The sequence below is a fragment of the Stenella coeruleoalba genome, assembly GCF_951394435.1.
Source record: "Stenella coeruleoalba genome assembly, chromosome: 3".
Lineage (NCBI taxonomy): Eukaryota > Metazoa > Chordata > Mammalia > Artiodactyla > Delphinidae > Stenella > Stenella coeruleoalba.
This window is the reverse complement of record NC_137148.1, coordinates 76,706,793-76,731,677: the sequence shown is the minus strand read 5'-3', so window position 1 is coordinate 76,731,677 and position 24,885 is coordinate 76,706,793. Positions and strand designations below refer to the sequence as shown.

General features: G+C 36.4%; 1 protein-coding gene across 3 annotated transcripts in view; it reads right to left on the bottom strand.

Annotated features, from left to right (window-relative positions):
• Nucleotides 1–6,853: 6,853 nt before the first annotated feature.
• Nucleotides 6,854–24,885, bottom strand: part of ARSK (arylsulfatase family member K) — a 42,434-nt gene continuing 24,402 nt past the window's right edge. For 2 of the 3 annotated variants that reach the window (XM_079917647.1, XM_079917649.1), the window contains 5 exons: nt 24,049–24,331; nt 20,777–20,948; nt 18,619–18,843; nt 9,707–9,931; nt 6,854–7,339 (listed from right to left, as the gene is read on the bottom strand). In XM_079917647.1, the coding sequence (XP_079773773.1) occupies nt 7,059–7,339; nt 9,707–9,931; nt 18,619–18,843; nt 20,777–20,948; nt 24,049–24,331 (1,186 nt within the window). In that variant the 3' untranslated portion in view covers nt 6,854–7,058. Of the gene's footprint in view, nt 7,877–9,706; nt 9,932–18,618; nt 18,844–20,776; nt 20,949–24,048; nt 24,332–24,885 lie in introns of all 3 variants that reach the window. The other variant, XM_079917648.1, reaches the window with a different exon arrangement.

Below are 24,885 nucleotides of genomic sequence, written 5' to 3'. Positions count from 1 at the left end.
TAGGCAGTAGTTGAGCTAGGCTTGGGTTCTGATGTTGGTATAGTTATCATTATTCTCCTGCAGACTTCAGATTCCTGCAATACTGCTGCTGTCTTGCTTTAGTGAGAGGCTTGGAACACTGGAGGGTTTTTCTCAGTCTTCCTGCTCCACCCCTAGCTTTCGGCACACCTGGCCATAGGGAGTGCGGTGGGTGGTTTCTTTCTCCATGCTTCTTATCTTTCTCCCAGAAGTAGTGTGCTGTTGTTCAAGGTGGGGGCAGGCTGATTTTTTTTTTTTAAAAGAAACTCACTTAACTCCAGCTTCAGTCTTATGTAGGCCCTGGGGACCTGAGCCTTAAGGGTGGGACTTTATCCACATTTGTCACTTTCCCCTATGGCAGCTGAACTCGGCCTTGTAACTTGCAGGAGAGCAAGTTTCTTGTCTGTACCGCTGTTGCAAGAGATCTCTGCTTTCTCTCAGTGCAGGACTGTGAGCATGACTGGGGTTCTGCCTCTCAGGAGCAGAGAGCTTTTGCTATAATCTACCCCTTCCCGGTGATAGCTGACCTTTTGCTGAGGACTGGGGCTGAGAGGGTTTTCTGCTCCTTCCCCAGTGGCCGATGAGTTTTCGCTTTGTAAGAGAGAAGGTTCTGGGTTTTATGCTTCTGCTACAGAGGCAGCCCCTCCCCATCTGTTCGTCTGTCCCACTGTAGAGGCTCTGTCAGGTTCCCTGCCCTGCTCCCCATCTTTCTCATGAGTGCTGGTTAAGGTCCATGAGAAAAAGCTCATTACTGGAGGTGGTCTCCCTTGTGTGTGTGGCTCCTAGTTTCTGCTGCTTTTTTCACACACATTTGGCTTTTATGAATTTGTCAAAATATCAGTTGTTTTCTTTTCTTTTTTTTTTTGTGCTACGCGGGCCTCTCACTGTTGTGGCCTCTCCCATTGCGGAGCACAGGCTCCAGACATGCAGGCTCGGCGGCCATGGCTCACGGGCCCAGCCGCTCCGCGGCATGTGGGATCTTCCCGGACCGGGGCACGAACCCATGTCCCCTGCATCGGCAGGCGGACTCTCAACCACTGCGCCACCAGGGAAGCCCTCAGTTGTTTTCTTACCTCCTCTTTTGGCTTCTAGTCTTTCTTCCCATGTACTGCCAAAGGTGGGACAGTTTGGGTGTCTCAGCTGTCCTCAGAAGGGCTTGCCACCCTTTTCAATTCAGTTCACCTGTCCTATGAGAGGCTCAAAAAAGTTTTAATTTTGTAGATTATCTAGCTTTTTTCTTTTCCTTTTGATTTCTTTTCCTGTGGGAGCAATAATCCCTATCCTATGTGGAAGCAGAGCTCTCAAGACACTAAGGATACCAATCCTTTACCATCAATATTACAACATTTATGATTATTTTGTTTTCTAATTTCTTGAACAGTTTATTTATTTTTTATTCCCCTTAATAATAAAAAGCTTAAGGCTGAGTATAGCTTTGGTTGTGCCATGTGTTCTTCTAAGTTTTCTCATTTTCATTATTTTAAAAATAGCCTATACCTTTAATTTTTTGACCCAAGAATTTAAGATTCTGCTTTGTAACTTTAAGAGAAGAAAGGGGGCTAAAAATCTTATCTGAGAGTTTAATATACATAATTGTAAACATCACACACAGATACCTAGAATATCTGACCAGTGTAGAAGGGATCTAGATCTTTTGTTTTCCACATTGAGCTTCTTTCACCTAATTTGTGTTGAGATCTCTCTTTTTTGCTCATGGCCCCTCATCACCAAGTTCTAGTTTGATTCAGTGATTTACAATATGCTTTAATAGCCAGTAAGAATTGTCCCACCTCAATATTCATTTTCCATAATTTTATTAGTTATTTCAGACATGCAATTTTTTTTGAAAACTTTCAGATCATTTAGTCCAATTAAAAAAAAAAACAAACCCTTACTGGGACTAAGATCAGGATTGCATGAAATGTATGCATTAATTCTGGAGAAGTGGCATTTTAATATTAGAGCGTCCTATCCCAGAACATGCTGTCATTCCATGTTTATATTTTGTTTGTAAACTTAATAGAATTTTATAATTTTTTTCATCTAGATTTGTGCTTCTTGTTGAACTTTAAGCTATTTTTATAGAATGTCATACTGTGAGTGGAATATTTTTCCTGATTTCTATTTTTAATTAGTGACTATTCTTACAGATAGGTATTGATTTATGTATATGCAGCCATTTAATAAATTTCATCAATTATAATAGTTTTTACTAGGATCTCCTGGGTTTTATGAAATGGAAAACCACAAACAGTAGAAAGAATACAGAATCCACTTTTTTTTCTTTCTGCAAAGACAAAAATATATAAAGCTTCCAGGTGATGTGGATGCTTCTGGTCCAAGGACCATAGTTTTAATAACAAGGTTCCAGACCCATGGTTCCCACATTTTGCCGCACATTAGAATCACCTGGGGAGTTTTAAAACCTCTCAATGCTTGCAGGTGGGAGCTAGGCATAATAGTTTTTAAACATCCTCAGGTGATTCCAATTTGCAGCAAGTTTTGAACCATTGCTCTAGACTAGCAGTTACCAGTCTATGGCCCCAGGTCAAATCCTGTGTTTTTGTAAACAAAGCATCATTGGAGTATGGCCGCTCTCATTTGTTCACATAGTGTCTGCTGCTGCTTTCTTGCTACTACGGCAGGATTGAGCAGTTGTGAAAGAGACCATATGGCTCACAAAGCCTAAAATATTTAGTATCTGGCTTTTTCATAGAAAAAGAAAAAAACAGAGGGATAGAGTCCCTTTATCAATTCTCCTGTGCAGGATTTTCTAGAATTCACTGTTTCTAGAAAGCTCTGTTTTATGAGAAGCCTACTCCCTTTCACCCCCTGCCCTGCCATGGACAAATGTGTTGGTTTTCCAATACAACGTGATATCTGAGAAACTCGAATTCCTCGCATATTAATTCAGTAAATATTTACTGAGCTTCTACTATGTGTCAGGCCCTTGGGATACTTTAGGAAACAAAAAGGACAAAAGGCCATTCCTGTATGGAGCTTCCATCCTAGTGGGTAGGAGGGGTGGGAGACAGTATCAACAAATTAAGTATGTAAAACATACACTAAGTTGGACGGTAATGATTTATAACCAGAAAAATAAAGCAGTGAAGCCCTTGTGATTAGGTAACATTTGAGCAATGACCGGAAGGAGATAACAAAGAGAGCCATGTGTAAATCTGAGGGAAGAACCGCATTCCAGGCCAAGAGTTGATAAGCACAAAGGTCTTGAGGTGGTGCTTGCCTAGTGTGCCTGGGAAAGGATAGGGAGGCCAGTGTGGCTGGAGCAGAGTGAACCCAGTAGAGTGCGGGAGATGTACAATATGCCGCCGGATCATTTAGAGCCCTGAAGGCCACTGTAATGATTTGGGCTTGTGACCAAGCATGTCACCTGCCATATCAATAAACAAAGGATCAAGCCATCAGTCACTGCAGCCACCCCCGACTGTGCACTCTGAAGGGATTCAGGATCTAGAAAGTAGGATACTGGCCCTAGATAGTTCAAGTGCCTATCAAAGGAATGATTTCATTGAGCCCAGACTCTTGCATCTTCCCATACCTAGAAAAGCGCTAAATTCATTAACTTGAGATGTCTGGTTTTCTTTAATTAACAGTAATCTTTTGATATTCCGACTGCCTGGTTTTTGTTGCAAAAACTATATATCCTGGAACCTCCCTTACCTCTTCAGAGCAGCCTCTCCCTCAGAGTTATCTGAGAGGCTGCCTGCTGGGCTCAAGTCCTCAGCAAGTTCGCGGAATAAAACACAATTCTCAACTTCTAGGTTGTGCTTTTTTTTTTTTTTTTTCATTCGACAGGCTTTCAGAGAGTAAGGTGAGAAACCAGTGGAGGGTTTGAGTATCCAGTGATGTGATCTGATCACTCTGGCTGCTGTGTTGAGAAGAGACTGAGGAAAGCCAAGGGCAGACTCAGGGAGACCTCCTAGGAAGCTATTGCAAAATTCCATACAACAGATTATGGTAGTTTGGAACAGGGGGGTAATGGTGGAGGTTGGGAAAGATGAAGCCCAAAGATTGTCCTCAATCCAGTTTATAATTAGTGTCAGTTCCTCTCAGATTCTGGCATTAGATAATTTGTCTCGTTTTCCAAGTTTTTCTTCTTTTTCTGTTTTCATGGTTGTTAGATACCATTTTGAGTTAGATATTGTCTTAAAACCTCAATTTTACCTAATTATGATCCTATATTGAATATGCTTAAAACATTGCAGATGCTTGGTAAATTCTAACGATGAATGCATCTTAAAGAGTTTGAATAGAATGAGGTGTATTATATTTATCTTCACATGCTTATGTTTTCAAAACCACATTTCTATTATTATTGCTTTATTTTTCACTATGTTTAGCATATACATCACACATTAGCTATTTTTTATTCCTTAGGTTTAATTAGGAGATGAGAAGTAGATTTGTATATTTTAATTTTAACCTCAATAGTTTAAATCTTGAGATCTTTCTCTTAAGGGTTTTACTTCAGAACATATCTGAAAATTATTTCTCAGAAATTCATACATAACTACAAAGATAAGCTCATACCAATTCACTGAAGAACAATAAAGAAAGTAAAGGTGATGAGCTGTCTAATGAAGAAAACTTCCAAGACAGTTTGAAAAAGGAAGTTAGGTTAAAAGGAAATTGGGTAAAATTATTATTTGCAGATAAACTTTTTACCAGAGAAATACAAGATACCAACTGGAAAACTATTAGTACCAAAAAAATTGTATTATTGGTACAAAGTAAATATATAGAAATAAAATTTGTATATACAAATAACCAATTAGAAGATACAATGGAAGAAACATCTACTTAAAATAGCACAACACCAACAAATGATAAAACACCTAGGAATAAACTCACCTCTGGCTGCACATTAGAATCGTCCGCTGGAGGGCTTACCAAACAAAACAGCAATAAGAACAAAACTGCCCAGGTGCCATCCCTAGAATTCTAATTCCACTGCTGTGGGATGGGTCCTAGGTGGTGTTTTTTTAAAGGTCCCTACTTTCCAAAAATCTCTAAGAAGAAACTAATCTATATGAAGAAAACTTAGAATGCTACTGAGCAATATAAAGAAGGCTTGAAGAAAGGGAGAAGTGGACTATATTCTTTAGAATAACCGAATATCACAAAGAATTCAATTTGCCCTAAAGTAGGCTATAAATTTAATATATCATAAAAAGACTAACAAGATTTTTCATTTTTGGAACTACACAAACTTATTCTAAATTTGTATGGGAAAAATAAGTTAGCAAGAATAGCCAAGGACAATTCTGAAAATGAAAACTGTTGCAAAGAAAATAGTATCACCAGATATTGCCTACCCTATTAATAAACAAAATAGACTGGTCCACTGCAAAGTAAAAAATGTTTTGAAAGGACCCAAATGTCAATGTGACTTGTATATAATGAAAACGGCATTTCAGATCATTAAAGGAAAAGATAATTTGTTCAATAAAAGATGTTATATAATAGAGTGGCATTTTCTAACTAATGGGACAAATATTAGCTTACTCAATAAAAGGTCAATTGGGGTGGCCATCTTAAAAAAACAAACGAAAGTTAGATCTCTAATATGTAATACATTCCCATGGGTCAAAGATCTAAGGGTAAAAAATAAAACTCTAAAAGAAGATAAGTGGGGAAGGCCATTCTAAATATGACACAAAATCTCCAAGCCACAAAAGCAAAGATTCATAAATTTGCATGAAAATACCAATTTCTACATGTCAACAAACACCAGGGCAAAGTCAAAAGACAAATTATGAAAAGGAAAAAAATATTGGTAGCTTCTCTAACAGACAGCTAATATCTAAAGTATGCCTGTAATAAAAAAGACAACCAACCAACAGAAAAATAGGCAAAGAATAGAAATAAGAAAGGTCATGTAAAGGAAATTCCAGTGGCTATTAAATATATGAAAATATGATCTACTTTACTCATAGTAAGAAAAAGAAGAAAAACAATAATAAAGTATTTTTTATCTACCCAGTTGGCAGCAAATGTGAGGCCATGCATTGCTGGTAAGAGTATAAATTGGTATAACTTCTTTAGGGGTCATTTGGTGGTATCTAGAGTAATTTTGCTAGATATAGTCTTGCCCCAGTAATTTTACTTCTAGGTGTTTTTTTATTTTTCATTTTTAAAATTATTTATTTATTTATTTGTTTATTTATTTGGCTGTGCCGCACGGCACGTGGGGATCTTAGTTCCTGGACCAGGGATCCGTGCCCGCCACAGTGGAAGCGCGGAGTCTTAACCACTGGGCCACCAGCGAAGTCCTCGGTGTCTTTGTTAAATGGAAAAAAAGAGAGCAAGCTGTAGAACATCTTTTATAGTATGCTACCGTTTGTGTGTGTGTGTCAGGGGCGGGTGCTGGGGAAGAATATAAAGTTTGTAGAAGCCTATCTGTCTCTCAAAGTATACATAGGTGGTTACAGTAGTTGCCACCAGGAAGGGGTACTGGGTGGCTGGGGGACTGGGAAAGGAGAGAGACTTCATGCTCACTGTTAACTGTTTAGTACCTTTTTGAAGCTTGTACCTTGTGCATGTATTACCTATTTAAAAAAATAATAATTTCCGCCATATCCATGGTCTGTGTACTATTAAAATACTCCAAATACTCCCATCGAATACATCCAAATGATCTATATCCCATCAAATAAAAATAACTCATCAGACACCATCAAATACTCAAAAACAACTATTTTATGGGTCATAAGTAATAAAAATTGTTAAAATATTTTACATTCCATAATATTCAGAGGAACACAATTTTATATTATAGTATTTGATTCTACCCTTTTAATATTTCGGTTAAGTTGTCAGAAGTTTATAAGAATAAGGTCTTGATAGTAATGAGTTTGAAAATATGTAATTCTATAATGATTGATATTTTATTTTAGAAGAGTACATTCTTTAACTGAAAATCAGTAATTATTAAAACTAATGTTTAAAATTAATCATGATCTTTTAACATATTTCTATATAGCTCTAGAACATTATTTTCTTATTTTTGTTCAAATATTTTATGGATCAGAGTGGATTTTAAGCCACTGATCAATGGCATTTTCATACTTCCGTGGTTCTTTCAGCCAGTCCTGATGCCACCTAAGATTTGCTATGACATTTGAATAGTTTTGCCCTATACTTTGTTTCCACTTGATAAACTGCTCTTTATTGTATCGGTGGACAGAAGCAGAAACCTTAGGGTAGTTTATAATGGAACGAAGCTTCTGATCCAAAGAAGCAGTAACTTCTGGAAATTTTGTAGCAATATTTGTTAGTTCATCTGGATCTGAGGAAAGATCTGAAAGAAAAAAAAAATTGAATACCTCTCAAAACAGTTATGTAACCGAGCAGGACCCTGTGGGTACCTCTGTCAAGTTTATGATTAACCTCCTTATCTGAATCTTTAGTCCTTTTCTCATTCAAAACTTGTTCTCCTCAAGATTGAGGAGTATCAAAGAAAAGGGGGGAGTTGTAACCGAGCAGGACCCTATGGGGCCTTCCTGGGACACAAGTTCGTGTGCCTGATGCACAGTGGGGCTATAAACACACTGAAATGTCGCAGTTTGGAGCAGAGAAAGGTTTATTGGGTGGTTCGCGCCCTAAAACCCCCTGAGCTCCCGGAAGAGTTTCGGCAAAGCATTTTTAAAAGCCAGGTTGAGGGAGGGGGCTCGCAGGGTACGTGATCATGCACAATTCTCTGATTGGCTGATGAGGGAACAGAGTGGTGTCACAGGGGTTAACTTTATCAGTCCTTAGGCTCCAGGAGGCCTGGGGCTATGTGCTCATGGTCATCAAGTAGTTATAACATCTTCCATTTGGTGGGGGGTTTTCACATCTGTAAAACAACTCAGGAAATGTGAATCAAATACTGTTATTTAAGTACTTCAGAGAGGAGCTAAAGCAGAGGATATGGGGGATGGCCTGTCCCAGGAAGGCCCCATAGGGTCCTGCTCTGTTACAATTATCTGCTTAAAAACCATCTTTTAGAATGTCATTACTCTGTGACGAATAACATATTAAAATTTATTTTTATTCTCAGTTCTTCTTAGTATAGTAAGCTAAAGGACAGTGTGAATGGAAAAATAATATACCGAAAGTTAAACACCTCTCTAAATGTATGTCCAAATTATCTTCCTTCTTACCATCATCCTGCTATCCCTTTTTTTTCTTATCTATTCTTAGATGGCTTAGCCACAATTCTTCCTATCTGTGATGCCTTGCTTACTTTGACATGCAAAAAGATATGTATTTATATAGTAGTGCTTATATTGTCCCATTTCAACAACCCCAGATGTTCCAGCTGAAGAATTTTTTATATAGTGGAGTCAAGTTCTTGCAACTTCACTTACTCCTAGTTTTTTTTTTTAAATATACGTTAGCATCCTATGCTTGAATTTTTGAAAATTACATTCATTGATCGTGTCTATTTGAGCAAATAGCCATGGAAATAAAAACTCTCAATCACTATCATCAAGAAAATGATAAATATTTCAGATAACATAAACCCCCCTTTTACCTACAATGTAGGAAGACAGAGGGTATAACTAGGATGCCAGTCTAATTGGAAAAATCAAAGATCTTATGACAAGTTACCTAAGACAGTAAATGAACAAGTCACAGTGAGGGAAACCCCCTGCAGGCCTATTTGCGCGCATTGGCCAGAAGATCCTGAAGACATTTATGGTTTTGCTATAGGTGATTTCAGACGGCACCTCTCTGGGAAAGGGACGTCAGTGCATAAACCCCAGAGAATACAGGAAAGGCAGGCTCCCCCACTGATTCTTTGACAGGCACACCTCCTTTTTGCAGAACGTAACCCATGAATGAACAAGAGATGCCCATTATTCAACAGAATGAAAACTTAAGGACTTGTTTTGAAGCCAAGAATCTCCTCCTTTTAGAGTTAAGGGCGGGGGGGTGTCAATCAGTTTGGCCTCTGAAGAATTATTTTGAGTTAATAATTTTGACATTTGTAACTGGGAAAAAAACTTAGGGAGAAAGGAATATTAAAAATAGCTTTAGCACATATTTTATGTGCAAAAGGAGGACAAAGGATAAGTAAAACCGTACATCTAATAATGCTGCTTAAAAACAAATTCAGAGTAGTGAATCTAGCAGGCTTTTGTAGGGTGGAAGGAGCATGGATTTTGGAGTCAAACCTGGGTTGAAATCCCAGTTCTGCCACTTCTGAGCTGTGAGACCTTGTGCAGGTATCTGAACGCTAGTCTCTGAACTCTAGTCTTCTCTATAAAATAAAGATAGTAACATCTTGTAGGGATGGGGTGAACATTAACTAATAAATGTAGAATGTCAGGCTCCATAAGAGAGCAGTTAATTTTCCAGAACAACTGAATCCAAAGTACAATAAGAGGGTGTTGACTACTGATTGGGAAAGATAACCATGAGTATTAGAAGACACCTTGATCAGAGAAAACAATGGTGGCAATCTTGAGACCCAGATCAAAAGCCTCAGGGCACTTGCTTTGGAATTCGGATGCTGATTTGCAAAGAAGCTGCTCCTCACAAGGGCACCCTTTTGTAAACTGGCCTAGCATGAGAAGCTGCAGATATTTATTTAGATGATTACTGGCTCCCTTGAGCAAATGCTGTGTAGGTCAACTCATCACACATAATCTATACTTAAAAAATATATCAACAAATTTACCAAAGAGTTGAGGCAATACTGAAGCACCATCAGAGTAGGCTATATACTTCCATTGGTTAGTTCGAAGCATGTAGGCGGAAGCGTTTACATTGCATCCATGGAATTCACTCAGAATCCAGGGCGGATGTAGGTTTTTGAATTTTTGTTCATTCTTAAACATTTCTGATGATAATGGCAGCAGAGAGTATCCACTCAGGTTCTGAGGCAGAGGAATTCCAGCAATATCTAAATAACACAGTATTTTAAAATAACTCATTCTTTCATTAGTTGAACATTCATAAATGACATCATTAAAGGTCGCAGAGACTAGAGGCTGTATATGGATTTTTGTAAACAGACTGCCTAGATCCAAATGCTTATTACTCCACTAGACTTGTGACCTTGGGCATGTTATTAACCACTCCGAACCTCAATTTTGTCATCTGTAAAAGGGGGATAATAATAATGCCTGTATTTCACAGGTTTATTTTAGGTTTAAATATGAAAATTTATGTAAAATTCTCAGAACAGTGTCTGACACATAGGAAACCCTCAACGAATATTAGTTAATATCATATTTAATATCATCATATTAGTAATATCATCATATCATCATATTTCCAAATGATGGAATGATCACAGGTGTTTTTCAAATTGGTCCCACAGGATATTAACAAGACCTATACGAGAAAGGAGTCTAGTAGTTACATATGTTTGCAAGCAGTCATTAAAATTAAATAAATTTATTGATGATGTGTATCATAAACCTTCAAGGGTGGTATGTAGTACGCCATCTGTCCCAAAGTTATTTGATTACAGAACATCTTTTTACCCCGAAGTAGCATCTTGAGGAACTAGTATTTTGCAGAATAGACGTTGGAAATCCTGGATTATACTGATTTAGAGAAAAATAACCTATTTTTTCCTTATCAAATATAGACATAGAAAATAATAGCATGAGAAATGTTTAATGTCAAAGAAAGGTTGTATTTAAAAAAATTGCTTTTAAGTTATTTGTTTGGAACTCAAACTATCTTTTTCCTATAGAAAAATTATCATTGGGAACTCCCTGGTGGTCCAGTGCTTTCACTGCCATGGGCCCGGTTCAATCCCTGGTCAGGGAAATAAGATCCCGCAAACCTCAAAAAAAAAATTACCGTTAATTATGGCTGGGTCCTTGCGATAGTTCCAAAAGGAATCTGTAGTTGCCTCCCCTGCAGCTTTTCTGGTTTCAATGTTCCATGTTTTTAGAAACATTAATTTAGAAATAATTAAATATTTCCAATAAAAAATAGAATGTAATATATCTGCAATGCTAGAAATTAAAATTGAATAAGAAAATTAATTTAACTTGACTGTACATATTTGAGGAAAAACAAGTGAATTAAAAGACAATAAGGAAAAAAGACAATAAGGAAGCAGACAAAGACCTCTATAAATCTTCTGAAGGTACTTGTTTTACATATAACTTAATTAAAAGATTTGTATCTTCCATTTCCTTGGAAGGAGCATATTACAAGTACTAATCTTCTGCCAACCAATCATCATCAGGGACTTTTTTGAGAAAGAGTGAAAGAACAAGTGAAGGAAGGAAGGAAAGAGAGAAGTATTTCAGAGATAACTGGTTAAAAATGAAGAAGAAGGAGCAAAGATGTTAAAGAGGATGTGCATGAGAGAAAAAGATGGCCCAAGATGAAACTAATTGAGCTACAATACAGTCGGCTACTTACTGTAAGGAGAGAAAGTAGCCAGGGAATAGGCTGGGTCGGGCTGGTCTGTGTGTCAGCCGTCAGGGGGCACCACTGCGAGGCAGAGGAAGGGACAGAAGAGGGCTTTGAAGATGGCTGGGAAGCAGCCTGGCAGATACCCATGACTGGGAAGTTCCTGTATTCAGTAGTTTAATCACCTTTAATACTTAGAAATACCTTATTTCAGATCTGTTCTTAGCGTAATTTTCCTAAAGAAGCTTGTTAGACTAAGAAAATTTAAATAATTCTGCTATGTTTATATGAGAAGTCAGCATTAAACTAGGATGAGTCCATTTAAGTATTAATTTTTTTTACTCAAAAAAAAAAACCACCCCAGCATCTAACAAACTAGGTGCTGTTCCAGGTTTAGGGCAACAACAGTGAACGAAGCAGATAAGCTCTCTCAGACTTTTGGAGCTTACCTTCTAATGTGGGGAGACAGACAAATATGTCAGATGGTGATAAGTGCAGTGAAGAAAAATAAAGCAGGATCAGGGGAATAGAGAACGATGGCAGGTATGTGTTTATGTGCTGTGTTATATAGTGTGGTCAGGGAAGGCCTCTCTGATGAGGTGACAGAGACAGAGACCTGAGAAAGGGCTAGATGAGCTCAATAGATATCTGCATGGGGAGGAAGGGCATTCTCCCAGGGAATAGCAACTGTAAACACCCTGAGGCAGGAAGCTGCTTCATTCCGTTCCCCAAACGCAAAGGAGTCCAGCATGGCTGGAGCAGAGTAAGTGAGAGGTAAAATTCTACAAGATGTGTTAGATAGGGGAGGCGATCATGTTGGACTCCCAGGCCCAATTAGAGAGTCTCGATTTTACTCTAAGTGATTTTGAGCAGAATCGTGACATGTTTGACAGTAACTACTGTATGGTGAATTGACTAAAAGTGAGTACGGGCAGAAGGAAAGAATTAGGAAGCTATTGCAGGAGTTCAGGCAAGTGATAATGTGACTTGTTTCCTGTCTAGGATCAGTAGAATAATACACCTTTGTAAATTGATGTTGAATAAAATCCTTGTCAAATATCCACAGTATTTAATAAATATGTATTTAATCTTTATTAAATTTTCTGTGCTTTGGGAAACTGTGTATTCATTTTTCATATGTTTATCAATTATTTCCTTAAAAGCACTTCAGCTTAAACTGCTTTTCAGAAAGCTCTTTGATATTTGTTTAAAACCATTTTTCATGTTTTTTTCTTCTGGAAAATCTATCGTTAGAATTCCATGTAAAGCAAGTTTCATCATTCTTGGCAGTAGAAGCAAATATTAGTAGTAACTGCATGATTCTTAATAAAGTGACTTAAATTTAAAACAGTAATCAAATGGGTAAAAATGCAGACCTGGATATTTGTGATGGTCTCCTGAAGAAAGATAAGCTTATATTTCTTCCCGAGTGTATGGGTAGATAAGGGATTAGCCTGGTATGGCAATGATGCAAGCTATGTACATTTTTTAGGGCATACCTAAGAAGAATAAAAAATATTAATGGCAATAATATCTAACATTTAATTGTTTACCATGTTCCAGTCATTGTTCTAAGCTATGGAATAGCCACTATTATTTCTATTTTATTGATAAGAAAACTGAAGACCAGAGATGTTAAGTTACTGGCCCAAGGGTATACAGTTGGTAAATAATGAAGGAGGATTTGAATTTAGGCAGTGTTGACTCCAGGATGTCTGGACTCTTCAATACTGCTCCTCAAGTCTTGCCTTACTGTAGTTATTCAACTTCCCAATATTTTTCAGCCAATAAAAACAAAATAGTCTATGTAGAATGACCCTCCCAACCCTCCACTAAGATCCTGTGATAAGGAGGGTTTTGCAATTTAAATCACTAGCAACGAAGCATTCTTTTAGACACAACTGCATTTTTATACAATTACATTTTCACAATTCAAAAAAATTCTGGATTTATCCTTTATGTGAAAAGAAGTTAGGTGTTTTACAAAAAAGGCCAACTATTAATGAAAAAAATTCACCTGAAAATAAGAAGTTTAAAAGAGAAAGTCCAAACAATTTTAATTTAAAAATGAGATTACCTTTATTTCTAACTGAGCTAAAGGATATTGATACTAGATTATTAGAGAAGAAAATATTTTGGGGAGTAATTTTTTTTAAATTTATTTTATTGAAGTGTAGTTGATTAATGGTGTTGTGCTAATTTCTGCTGTACGGCAAAATGATTCATATATATATATATATATATATAATATATATATACACACACACATTCTTTTTCATATTCTTTCCCATTATGGTTTATCACAGGTTGGGGAGCAATTTTTAAAGAATAATCTATGCAATAATGATATCAACTTTAATAGTATAAAGAATTCCTATTCATAAAATGGCACTCTTCTGCCAGTACTAGAAAATGATAATGTGATAGGACTTACAAAGATACACAGACTAAGAATACTCTTCCTACTTTATCATAAAATATCATTTTATAGAAAATAATCACTCTTCTAAAATACCTTTAAAAACTATTTGTAAATTCAGACCTTTTTATAAATGCATTATACCGTCTTAAATTTCAACAAGCTCTTTATAGTAAGGTAGGTTTATTAAAACAGGAATCCCAGTTGGTTTTTCCTATTTAATATCTTTCTATTTAAGGTTTTTTGAATCACCATCTTTTATACATTTCTAAGGTCCATAGAATGGAAGGGAAGAGGAAGTCTGGCTTGAGGCTTTGATCTGAGAAATTTAATCCCATACTCTTGTGTATAAATTGTTTCATACAAAACAACACAGCTGTGGCTAAGGTAATAAAGAAAGGACCTTTGGAATTCTAAAAATAGATTATATTTTATATCTATTTTAAGCTCCTAGTTGGTTAGAAGAATCACAAAATAAGAAGTCCTTCATAGATACTTTATCAAAATCTATTTATTAAGCTTAGGAAAAATAGAATACACTGTCCCACAGGTCAAATTTTAGAGTTACTAATCACTACTAAAAGTATTGATAGCTTTAAACCCTTCTAGAAGTAAGCAATTTCATTTTACAAGGTTGAATTAAACATCAGATTAAACATAGACCATCAGAATTATCTTTGCCTTATTGATTGGTAAGGCTGTTCAACAAGGCAACAGACTCAGTTGATGCTAATCCTGGTGTAATTGTTTTTTGTGTGTTTTTTTAAAGAAATATCTGGGAGTTTTTTTGTTTGTTTAAGTTTATTTATTTATTTTTGGCCGCGTTGGGTCTTTGTTGCTACGCGCGGGCTTTCTCTAGTTGCGGCGAGCGGGAGCTACTCTTTGTTGCAGTATGCATGCTTCTCATTGTGGTGGCTTCTCTTGCTGCAGAGCACGGGCTCTAGACGCATGGGCTTCAGTAGTTGTGGCACGCGGGCTTAGTTGCTCCATGGCATGTGGGATCTTCCTGGACCAGGGCTCGAACCTGTGTCCCCTGCATTGGCAGGTGGATTCTTAACCCCTGAGCCACCAGGGAAGTCCCTGGTGTAATTGTTAATAGTATCCTTTTACTCTAAAAAATGTGCTGATCTGGACAATAAATTAGATAGATACCTTACCTCAATAAACAACAAACCAAACCAAACCAAAAAAAATTTATACGGTTTTAGAGCCTACGTTTTCTTTTCAATAATACATGGGAGCCATTTCCATGTATCATTTCACTTTTTAAAACAAAATTGACTAATTTTTACCCAGTTCATTACTACTAGATATTCATACTGTTTCTAATTCTTTAATATAACATCATAATACAATAATATCCATGGAGATAAATCTTTCTGTATATCTACAGGTTAATTTCTAAAATTGGAATTTTCTAGGTCAAAATGTATGCATATTTCTAAGTAATTTGGAATGTAATGCCACATTTGCCTCCAGGAAATCTGTGCCAGTTTATACTCCCAACGGCAGAATATGAGAAGGCCTATTTCCAATATAAGCTTTTCTGCTGTTTAAAAATCTTTGCAAACTCTATGTGTGAAAGAAAAATGGTATCTTCTTATTTTAATATTTTTCAGACTACTGAGTTTGAATCTCTGAAAATATCTTGGCCATTTGTGTGTCTTCTGTTGTGAATTGCTTATTTATATATTTTGGTCAATTTGTTAATAGGGTATGTCTCTTTCTCTTATAGATTTGTGAGAGTTCTATTAATATTAACCCTTTATCACTTGTAAAAGGTTAATTTTAGATAAATAATGTTACAATGCTGTTTCCTGGCTCCAGCATAAGGTTCTTGTTGAATCCTCCTTGCATCATTCTCTTTCTACCTTATCTCTGGTTAACAGCTGGTTAATAGGATGTTTCAGTGTGGTTTTTTTGTCTTTTTTTGTGTGTGTGTGGTACGTGGGCCTCTCACTGTTGTGGCCTCTTCCGTTGCGGAGCACAGGCTCCGGACGCGCAGGCTCAGCGGCCATGGCTCACGGGCCCAGCCGCTCTGCAGCATGTGGGATCTTCCCGGACCGGGGCACGAACCCGTGTCCCCTGCATCAGCAGGTGGACTCTCAACCACTGCGCCACCAGGGAAGCCCCTGTTTCAGTGTTTTATATAAAGATCCATGCATAGATATTCTCTTTACTCTCCTCCACCAATCATATAAATGTAACTTTTCCCTTTTCATAATAAAAATGTTCGTTATGAAACACATTAAGCCTTGAAATGTTAATTTCCAGTTTAGAACTGGAGATACACTAATTTTTGGCTTTACTTACTTTAGTTGGGCAGGTCTAATCAACACATGATCAAAATGCTGTTAATAAAACATGTTCTGCTGGGAGATGTGACTCAGAAGGACTCTATTACCAAACATCAGTCAAAGATAAAAACAAAACAAAAAAAATCTATGTAGAACTATGAGTTTTAAAAAATTGTAATAATTGACAAATTATAGGAAAAAAATCTACAATTTCAGAGAACCTAAATAATTTCCAGAAGAGTGGGGAAGGAATGCAAAGGGGTTTCTGGGAATGCTTTGTTTGGCTAAAGAAGTGCTAATTGTCAAGTAACATAAACTAGGCAGGGACAGGCAGGTTGTCCCTCTATGTGGATAAATGAAAATTCCCTCACTCCAAACAACCTTATTTAGTAATTTCTTATATAATCTGTTAAGATATATACATTGTGAAATCTTCCAGTTTGCAGATGACTTTTAACTTTTATGATGTATGAAATGGCAAGTAATGATAATGGTGTATCAAGACTGTAGAGAAGAAAATTTGCATTATAGGCAAATATAAAACATTACTCAAAGAAAAATGATTTAAACAGTGCATATTAATCAACTAACATATAAAGTGACAGAATGAGTAGGAATAGACTAGAACTCACTGCAGACAGATAATGGATTATATAGATGCTACAGTCAAAAAGACAAACAAAATGCCAAATATCACTATGAAATATATTGAGGGAAAACTGAGATCATCCCAACCTTTAATAATCTTTTGCAGTTCTGATCAGTGTACCTCAAGAAAGCAGAACAAGGATAAAAAGATATGCAAATTAGGAAATGGGGTAGGGGAAGTTCTATAAGGAAAAACTAAGGGAGGAAACTAAAGAAATGCCACTGTAAAAGAAGCATATACTGATAAAGCTACAAAGATGGTAATAAGAGAGACACTTAACATATTTAAAAGAAGACACTTAAAACACAATTGCACATACATTTCTTATAATAACAGAAATGAGGTGAGGGGAGGGATAGGGAGTTTGGGATCAACACGTATACACTGCTATATTTAAAATGCATGACCAACAAGGACTTACTATATAGCACAGGGAACTCTGCTCAATATTCTATAATAATGTAAATGGGAAAAGAATTTGAAAAAGAATAGATACAGTTATATGTATAACTGAATCACTTCGTTATACACGGGAAACTAACACAACATTGTTAATCAACTATACTCCAGTGCAAAATAAAAAGTTAAAAAAAAAAAGAAAAAAAAAAACCCCAGAAATGAGGAAAAGTAATAGGGATTGCCTGGAAATTGATAGAGCCAGAAAGTGGCAGAGACATGGCTGTGTGATAATTGCTTTGGAACAAAGGGGAACCAGCAAATGATGAGTAAGAAACCGAAGAGATTAAAAATATACATCAGGCAAAAGAACAACACAGAAGTGTGCCCAAATATACAAGAGATGTGAAATAAAAGACAAAAGGAGGGCACTGATTTTTTTTTTGGCCGCGCAGCTTGTGGGATCTTAGTTCCCCAACCAGGTATTGAACCTAGGTCCTCAGCAGTGAGAGCTTGGAGTCCTAACCACTGGACTGCCGGGGAATTCCAGGCACTGATTTAAATTAACTGTAAAGAAATTTAAGACCCTATAATAGTCTTTAGTTAAATGAAGGGAAAGAGTTTGTAGCAGAAAAAAGGAGATAAAAAGAACTTTCTTATTTCTTTAATTTCCAGATACATGTTTGTTTCGCATTTTGATATGAACATATTAAACACATATGTCCTATGCTGTGTTAGCTTTTTCTTTCACCAAAATCTATTTATAAATTGATGGTACTTTTTGTAATTTATGGTGCCTTCAAACAGAGTATTTAGATGTTATTGAATTTAAATGTTACTGAATTTAAAGTACTCTTCTAAATTAGATAGAAACAGTTCTATAGAACTTCTGAATTTACGATGGCTTTATTCTTGTATCTTTAACAAAAACTGCTAACTACCCATATCCAGATGTTGCTGTTCTAGACCTATGGTTATGCTAATAGACATTAGAAGCTAGTAAAATAAATAGTACAGAACAATCTAAATATTCTGGGGAGAAATATGTTCATAGCATTAACATTAAGGGACATTTGTAACATTGTAAAAAAATTAGTAGTTTCAAAGTGGATGGAATAATCCAGAAGGGAAATGCTTACATTTTAGGTAGGTGGTGGTAGAGAATCAAATGATACACAAATCATATCTATAAAGTTATAGACCTGAATATCATATGTGGCTTACTTTATTGTCATATCCTGGTTGTGAATCTTTTGAAGGAAAAATGACTAGAGTAAGTGAAGGCCAAAGGAACCTGAGAAATATTATCCTCATTTTTCAGATATGGATTTGACTCACAGTTAAGTGAGCTGGTCAAGGGTTATGAACAAGTCCGCAGGGCCTCTGACTATTTTGCTTATTCATTTTCCAGCATTATTACAAATAAATATTTACATAATTGCATTACTTACCAAGCATAGTAGGGTAAATATCCACAAGAGAAACCACATTTGATACTTGTAGGTTGGTCTTAATTCCTGGTCCCATGATCAAGAGTGGGACATGGGCGCTAGCTTCGTACATACTCATTTTATAAAACTGACGATGTTCCATGGCCAGCTCTCCGTGGTCTGAGGTGTATATGACAATCGTTTTCTGAAGAAGATCTAACTGGTGAAGAGCCAAAATAATTTCACCTGTAATATAAATCAAGGTAAATCTTAATTAGCTTTTAGCTCATGTTTTATTCTATCACAATAAGTTCATAAGAACTCTACCCTCTAAGAGTTTGTCAGGATGCTTCTTAACATCAGAATGTTATCTACTGTTCTTTATTAAAAAAAAATTTATGTATTTATTTAGGCTGTGTTGGGTCTTTGTTGCTGTGCGTGGGCTTTCTCTAGTTGCGGCGAGAGGGGGCTACTCTTTGTTGCGGTGCGCGGGCTTCTTACTGTGGAGGCTTCTCTTCTTGCGGAGCACTGGCTCTAGGCACGCAGGCTCAGTAGCTGTGGCTCCGGGCTCTAGAGCACAGGCTCAGTAGTTGTGGCGCCCGGGCTTAGTTGCCCCACGGCGTGTGGGATCTTCCTGGATCAGGGCTCGAACCGTGTCCCCTGCATTGGCAGGCGGATTCTTAACCACCGAGCCACCAGGGAAGCCCTATCTACTGTTCTTAAGTAACTTATACCAGAGTTCATGTGCCTGCTTCTCAGTGGATGGACTAGAGAGAGGAAGGAGAAAATACAATACCCATAGGATAAGTTTCTTTATTTGGAGATCATGCTGGCTTGCTTTCTATGTTTCTATCAGACAATGGGGGAAAACATTACCCCCAGTGACTCAAATGAGAAAGGAAAGACAAGCCTGGATGTCAGCACTGTGCATGTCTCATGAAAGGACTGCTATCACCGTCGACCCACAATTCCTGCCCAGCGGGAGGTGATAAAAGGGTCAGAACCCCTCCTCCTGCTACCCTTTCTCTCAAATTCCCGGTCACCAGATCAAGATCATGCCCATGAAGTTGGCTGAGTGTTATGGAAATCCTACCTTTGAAAAAGAGCTGGAAGCAGTACAGATGGTACATGAATGTGATTTGGCATATTCTTGGGCAGTAAAATTTCTCTGACCACTCCCTCTCTCTAAGTGACGTGAAACTTCCTCCTCATTGCAATTAAGAGAACACAGTAAGGCATAGTCCAGAGAGAAGCATCATCTCTACTTTGGCAGTTTCTGAATCTGGCCTACAGGAGTCTGAATTATTTAAAAAAAAAAACAAAAAAACCCCCCACAAAACCCACAGGTGATTCTGAAGTCCAGTCAGATTTGAGACCCACAGCTCAGGAGTTATTTACGGAGTTCAGACCATCAGGGCATCAGGGTCTTTCAGCTGGACAACTGTAATTGCTTCCTAATTAGTTTTCGTGCCTCCACTCCTCTTTCCCCTTCATAATATCCCTTGTACCACTCTGGTGGCTATCTTTCTAAAATATCTGATCATGTCACACCCCAGCTTTCCCACAGCTTCCCATTGTCTAATTCTTGAGCAAGTTCAGCACCTTCAGCTACCCCCTAGACCTTTACCTTTCACAATCCTAACTCCCTAATTCAGTATAATTCTGGATCAATGTACATGGGGAAACTGATTTCAGCTTTAGTTAAGCCTTGCTCTAAACGGCCTATGGAGAATGGATTCGTTTTACACTTACTACATGTCTGGGAGAAGTCACAAGGTTCTACATCTCATCTGTTTAATCTCCTAGAACCCAAGATGCCTTATAATTAACTGTGTTTGGCTGAATACTGATTCCTGATTAAATCCAGCAAAACGTTTTGTTTCCAACAGATGATAGTTTTCTATGACCTTTTTTTTATATATATATGAACAAATCTAAGTATCTGTTAATTTATGAATAATTAAGATAGAAAAGACTTTTATTCTACTATTAATAATGCAAATTATCCAATTTTTATATGTGTCAGGAATCTTAAAATTCTAAGTCTGAAGTATCTCAGCAACTGTTGCAATAAATTTTCTGAGGATGTTCATACAAGTCACCAACCAGCATAATCACAGTTTGTTGGAAAATATTTTACTTTTTCCTCATGTGATTGCTTTTGAATTATACCACTTACCAAGCATAGCATCTGTCTCAGCACACATAGCGTAATAAAATGCTCTAATATCCTTAATTTCTTTTTCTGTAAACTTCCCAGTGCAGTTTTTGGTATAAGAAGAGTAATAATCTATAGGGTGCATTTCTGACAGAGGTGACCACTTTGGGATTTTGATGGCATCATAGGACACCTAAAAAGGGGAGAAAAACAAAGTTGTAATATTCCTCCCTTCCAACAAGAATATATGGTAAACTAGACAAAGTTTTATTACTTAGGTTATTAGAAAAGCATGGTTGTGAATTATGTAAAGAAAATAGTAAATCAAATACATAAATTAGGAACAGATTGTTAGTATTCCCAGTAGCAACAAAAGGTATATATCAATATCTGTATATATAGTAAGACAGCTGTGAAATTATTTTAAAGATTATATATGTCAATGAAAAGCATGAGCTATATTAGATATAAGTATCTAATCACTTTAATATAGTTGTGTGATCAGTTCAGAACTTCAGAATCAGTAACCTAAGAATCTAGACTCCTTTTTCCCAGTAGTTCACTAGTAAAAATGCCAATATCTAGTGAGATAGCCAAATGTTTGTTAAGAACAAATACAACTTTTTAATACATATAAATGCTTACAGTTTTGGTGAAAACCATTAAGACTAGACTTAAGTCATACATATCTTCTAGTCATGTAGCTTTAATAAACTCAAATATCTACTTAAATTATTTGACTCATTTCATTAGGCTAGTACTGACTCCTGACAAGTTTTTTAAGATAGAGCCAGTTGGAACTTTTAATTTAATTTAATTTATTTATATCTTAAAATTTTTATTGGAGTATAGTTGATTTACAATGTTGTTAGTATCTGCTGTACAGCAAAATGAATCAGTTATACATATATACACTCTTTTTTTAGATTTTTTTTCCATATAGGCCATTACTGAGTATTGAGTAGAGTTCCCTATGCTATACTGTAGGTCCTTATTAGTTATCTATTTTATATACAGTAGTGTGTAGATGTCAATCCCCGTCTCCCAATTTATCCCTCCCCCACTTACCCCCTGGTAACCATAAGTTTGTTTTCTATATCTGCGACTCTACTTCTGTTTTGTAAATAAGGAACTTTTTAAGAAGACATGAAGTATCTAAAACTTCGACACTGTTTCCTTTAAAATAGGGTGCACTACATAGTGTTTCTGGATAGAGGTTTTAAAGTAACTTAAATTTGATTTAAGGTGACACACTTCAAAACACAGGCAGTCCTCGCTTTACATGGTTCAGGTATGCACGGATATCAGTTACCACAGCTTAGTTAACTAGCACCAGTTCCCCAACAACAGGGTTCAAATTTTAATTACTGTTAACCAAAATTTCAGAAATGGAGACCTGACTGAAATAAAAATGTGTTTATATGGGGTTTGTTAGGACTGAAGCCCAAGAGACATGGATTCAGGAAGCACTTTGCAGTGTTTCATAGGACTATACAATGGGAGAGGCTTATAAAGGCAAAAAGCTGCAGGGCCACAGTTAGTTACATGAGTTGTTTATCAAGAATTATAATTGGAGTTGATGAGAAGTAAGGAGGCTTAGGTTGTTTGGGGTCTGAAATGTTTGCATAGTTACAAGGGGAGACCTTGAGACTGTAAGGCTGCAGCTGGCAGGTGTTGTTCTGAATACAGCTGGTGGTGTCCCTGGGCCTGGTACAGTTCAAAGAAAGTTCAAGTTTTCAGTGGTGCAGAGACGTGTCTGAAACCAGATCCTCAATGGCTGCTCGACTCCAGTTTGTATGCCTGACTCTGACTGCTCTATTATCATATAAATTTGTCATCATTACCCAGGTATATTAACTGCGAGTTATTGCATCAAGTACAAACTTTCACATTCATATGCTGCTAGTTCTTTAGTCTCTACATCACCATGTAGATTACATATGTGTATCACAGTCAGTGATTAATTGTCATTTCTTTCAAAGTTTGTCTGTGTTTGATCACTGCACATCTTTTATTTAGTACATAAACAGACTGCAAAGGTGTGTAGGTATGCTGCCTCCTTGTCTCCCAGTGATAAATCCATGTGATATAAAAATGGATACCCAAAAGAGGAAATTGATCAACAAAGATGAACATACAGTTAAGAAATAAAAAGTGATAACACTGCAAGTAAAATTTGAATCAAAAAAAATTTTAAGGATTTTTTTGATGTGGACCATTTTAAAAGTCTTTATTGAATTTGTTATTATATTGCTTCTGTTTTATGTTTTGGTTTTTTGGCCGCAAGGCATGTGGGATCTTAGCTCCCTGACCGGGGATCAAACCTGCACGCCCTGCATTGGAATGCGAAGTCTTGACCACTGGACCACCAGGGAAGTCCCTGAATCAAATGTTAACTGGAGTTATAGAAGAAATAGCTGACCTGGGAATGCTGACACTGCCACCATTTGATACACTCAAGATATACAGCCAGAGGAACTTAGTGAAAACATAGATATAAGTAAGGAAGGTCGTTATGAAGAAAAAGATGAACATGTCCTAGAGGAAGTGACACTAGCAAAAATCTTCACATTATAGGAACTCTCAGGAATATATTATGACATTGAAAGTGCAAAGGGTAAAATGTTGGAAGGTGATCCAAATTTAGAAAGGAATATGACAATTTCTTGAGACATAGAGAAGATGCTTGCTTTGTATCTTAAGTTACACAATGAGAAGGCAAGCACTGTTCAAACTATTCTTGATTCTTTTTTTTACAAAAAAATCAAAACACTTTAATTCTTAATGTTTCTAGTGTTTTCAATTACAGTACATTAAATAAACATTAGTTTTACTATTTTGTCATTTCCCTATACGTTTATAACCCAAAAGAAGAGTTTTTAATGTTTTGACAAGTGTTTTTAGAGTTCTAGAAAAACGGTCATTTTCCCAATTGATTATTAAGATCTCTTTATACAGTTTCAGCTTGCACAGTCATTTTTACACTCCTGAAGCATGCAAAGTGAGGACTGCCTGGACTCCTAAGAGAGTATCTTTTAGTTTAGTTTTTTTTTAATAGACATATTATATGCAAATGTATTCAACTTAGAAGTAGGTTCTGAGTTTTAACACATTATATTTTTGTAAAATTGTCCCTTTAGTTTCTGTCAACCAGTTATTGGTGAAGTTTGATTTAATGTGACTATGCAATTTTCAAATTTTTCTTTAAAAATGATAATAAAAGAAACAGCAAACACCAATAATATACAGATAAAATGTTAGCTTTTGCCTCTGAGCCCACACAGTATACCTACTTTTTTAAGCCAATAAAGAGATGTGTGAAATGTTGAAGATCCAAAATTTTCTCCGGAAGATGGTGAAGGATATGGGTGTGGCAAATTTAATCCCAAGTACAGAACAAATGGTTGAGTGTAATTAATTGCTTCCTTTCTTAACCAATTTACTGCTCTATCTGTATTCTTCCAGTCCCCTTCCATCACTCTTACTTTAGTCTTTTTAGGGACAAGATTAACCATAGGCCGGCCTTCTTGTCTGAGTAAGAAAGCAACATCTCTTGTCCAGGCTTCCACACGATTGCTGAGGGGGCAAAAAGACAGGTATACTGTAAGGTATTTTAGAAGTTTTAAAAACTGACTAAGCATAAATAAAAGAGAGCAATATGGAAAACAATTTTTAGACTCAGTCATGTAAATGTTCAGACTGACTATACTAGATCTCATTAAGGTACTGAGCATTGCAAATTCAAAAACCAAGAAAAAAAATAACAAGAATCAAATATTCACCTATGTGTTCTTTAAAACTAAGACATTATTTACAAAGGTTACTTTTTTCTCGTAATAAAATAGTAAAATAAATATTTCAAATTCCTAGTATTTCTTTTGAATTTTTTAGCATTTTGTCTTTTTTTCTGTCAGAATAAGAGAGATAGTATTTCTAACCAAAGCTACAATAATTTCCTCCTATCACTGTCTTTATATTTAGAAAAATCTTACCTCCCATGTGTACCTTACGTGTTTCTGAAGTCTCAGGTTTTACATTGTTTTCAGCTATATCTTTTCTCATTATAAGAACAATTTTGACTATGATTTAAGCTAAGCTTAATGGTGATGCAAATTTCTAGATGTATTTTC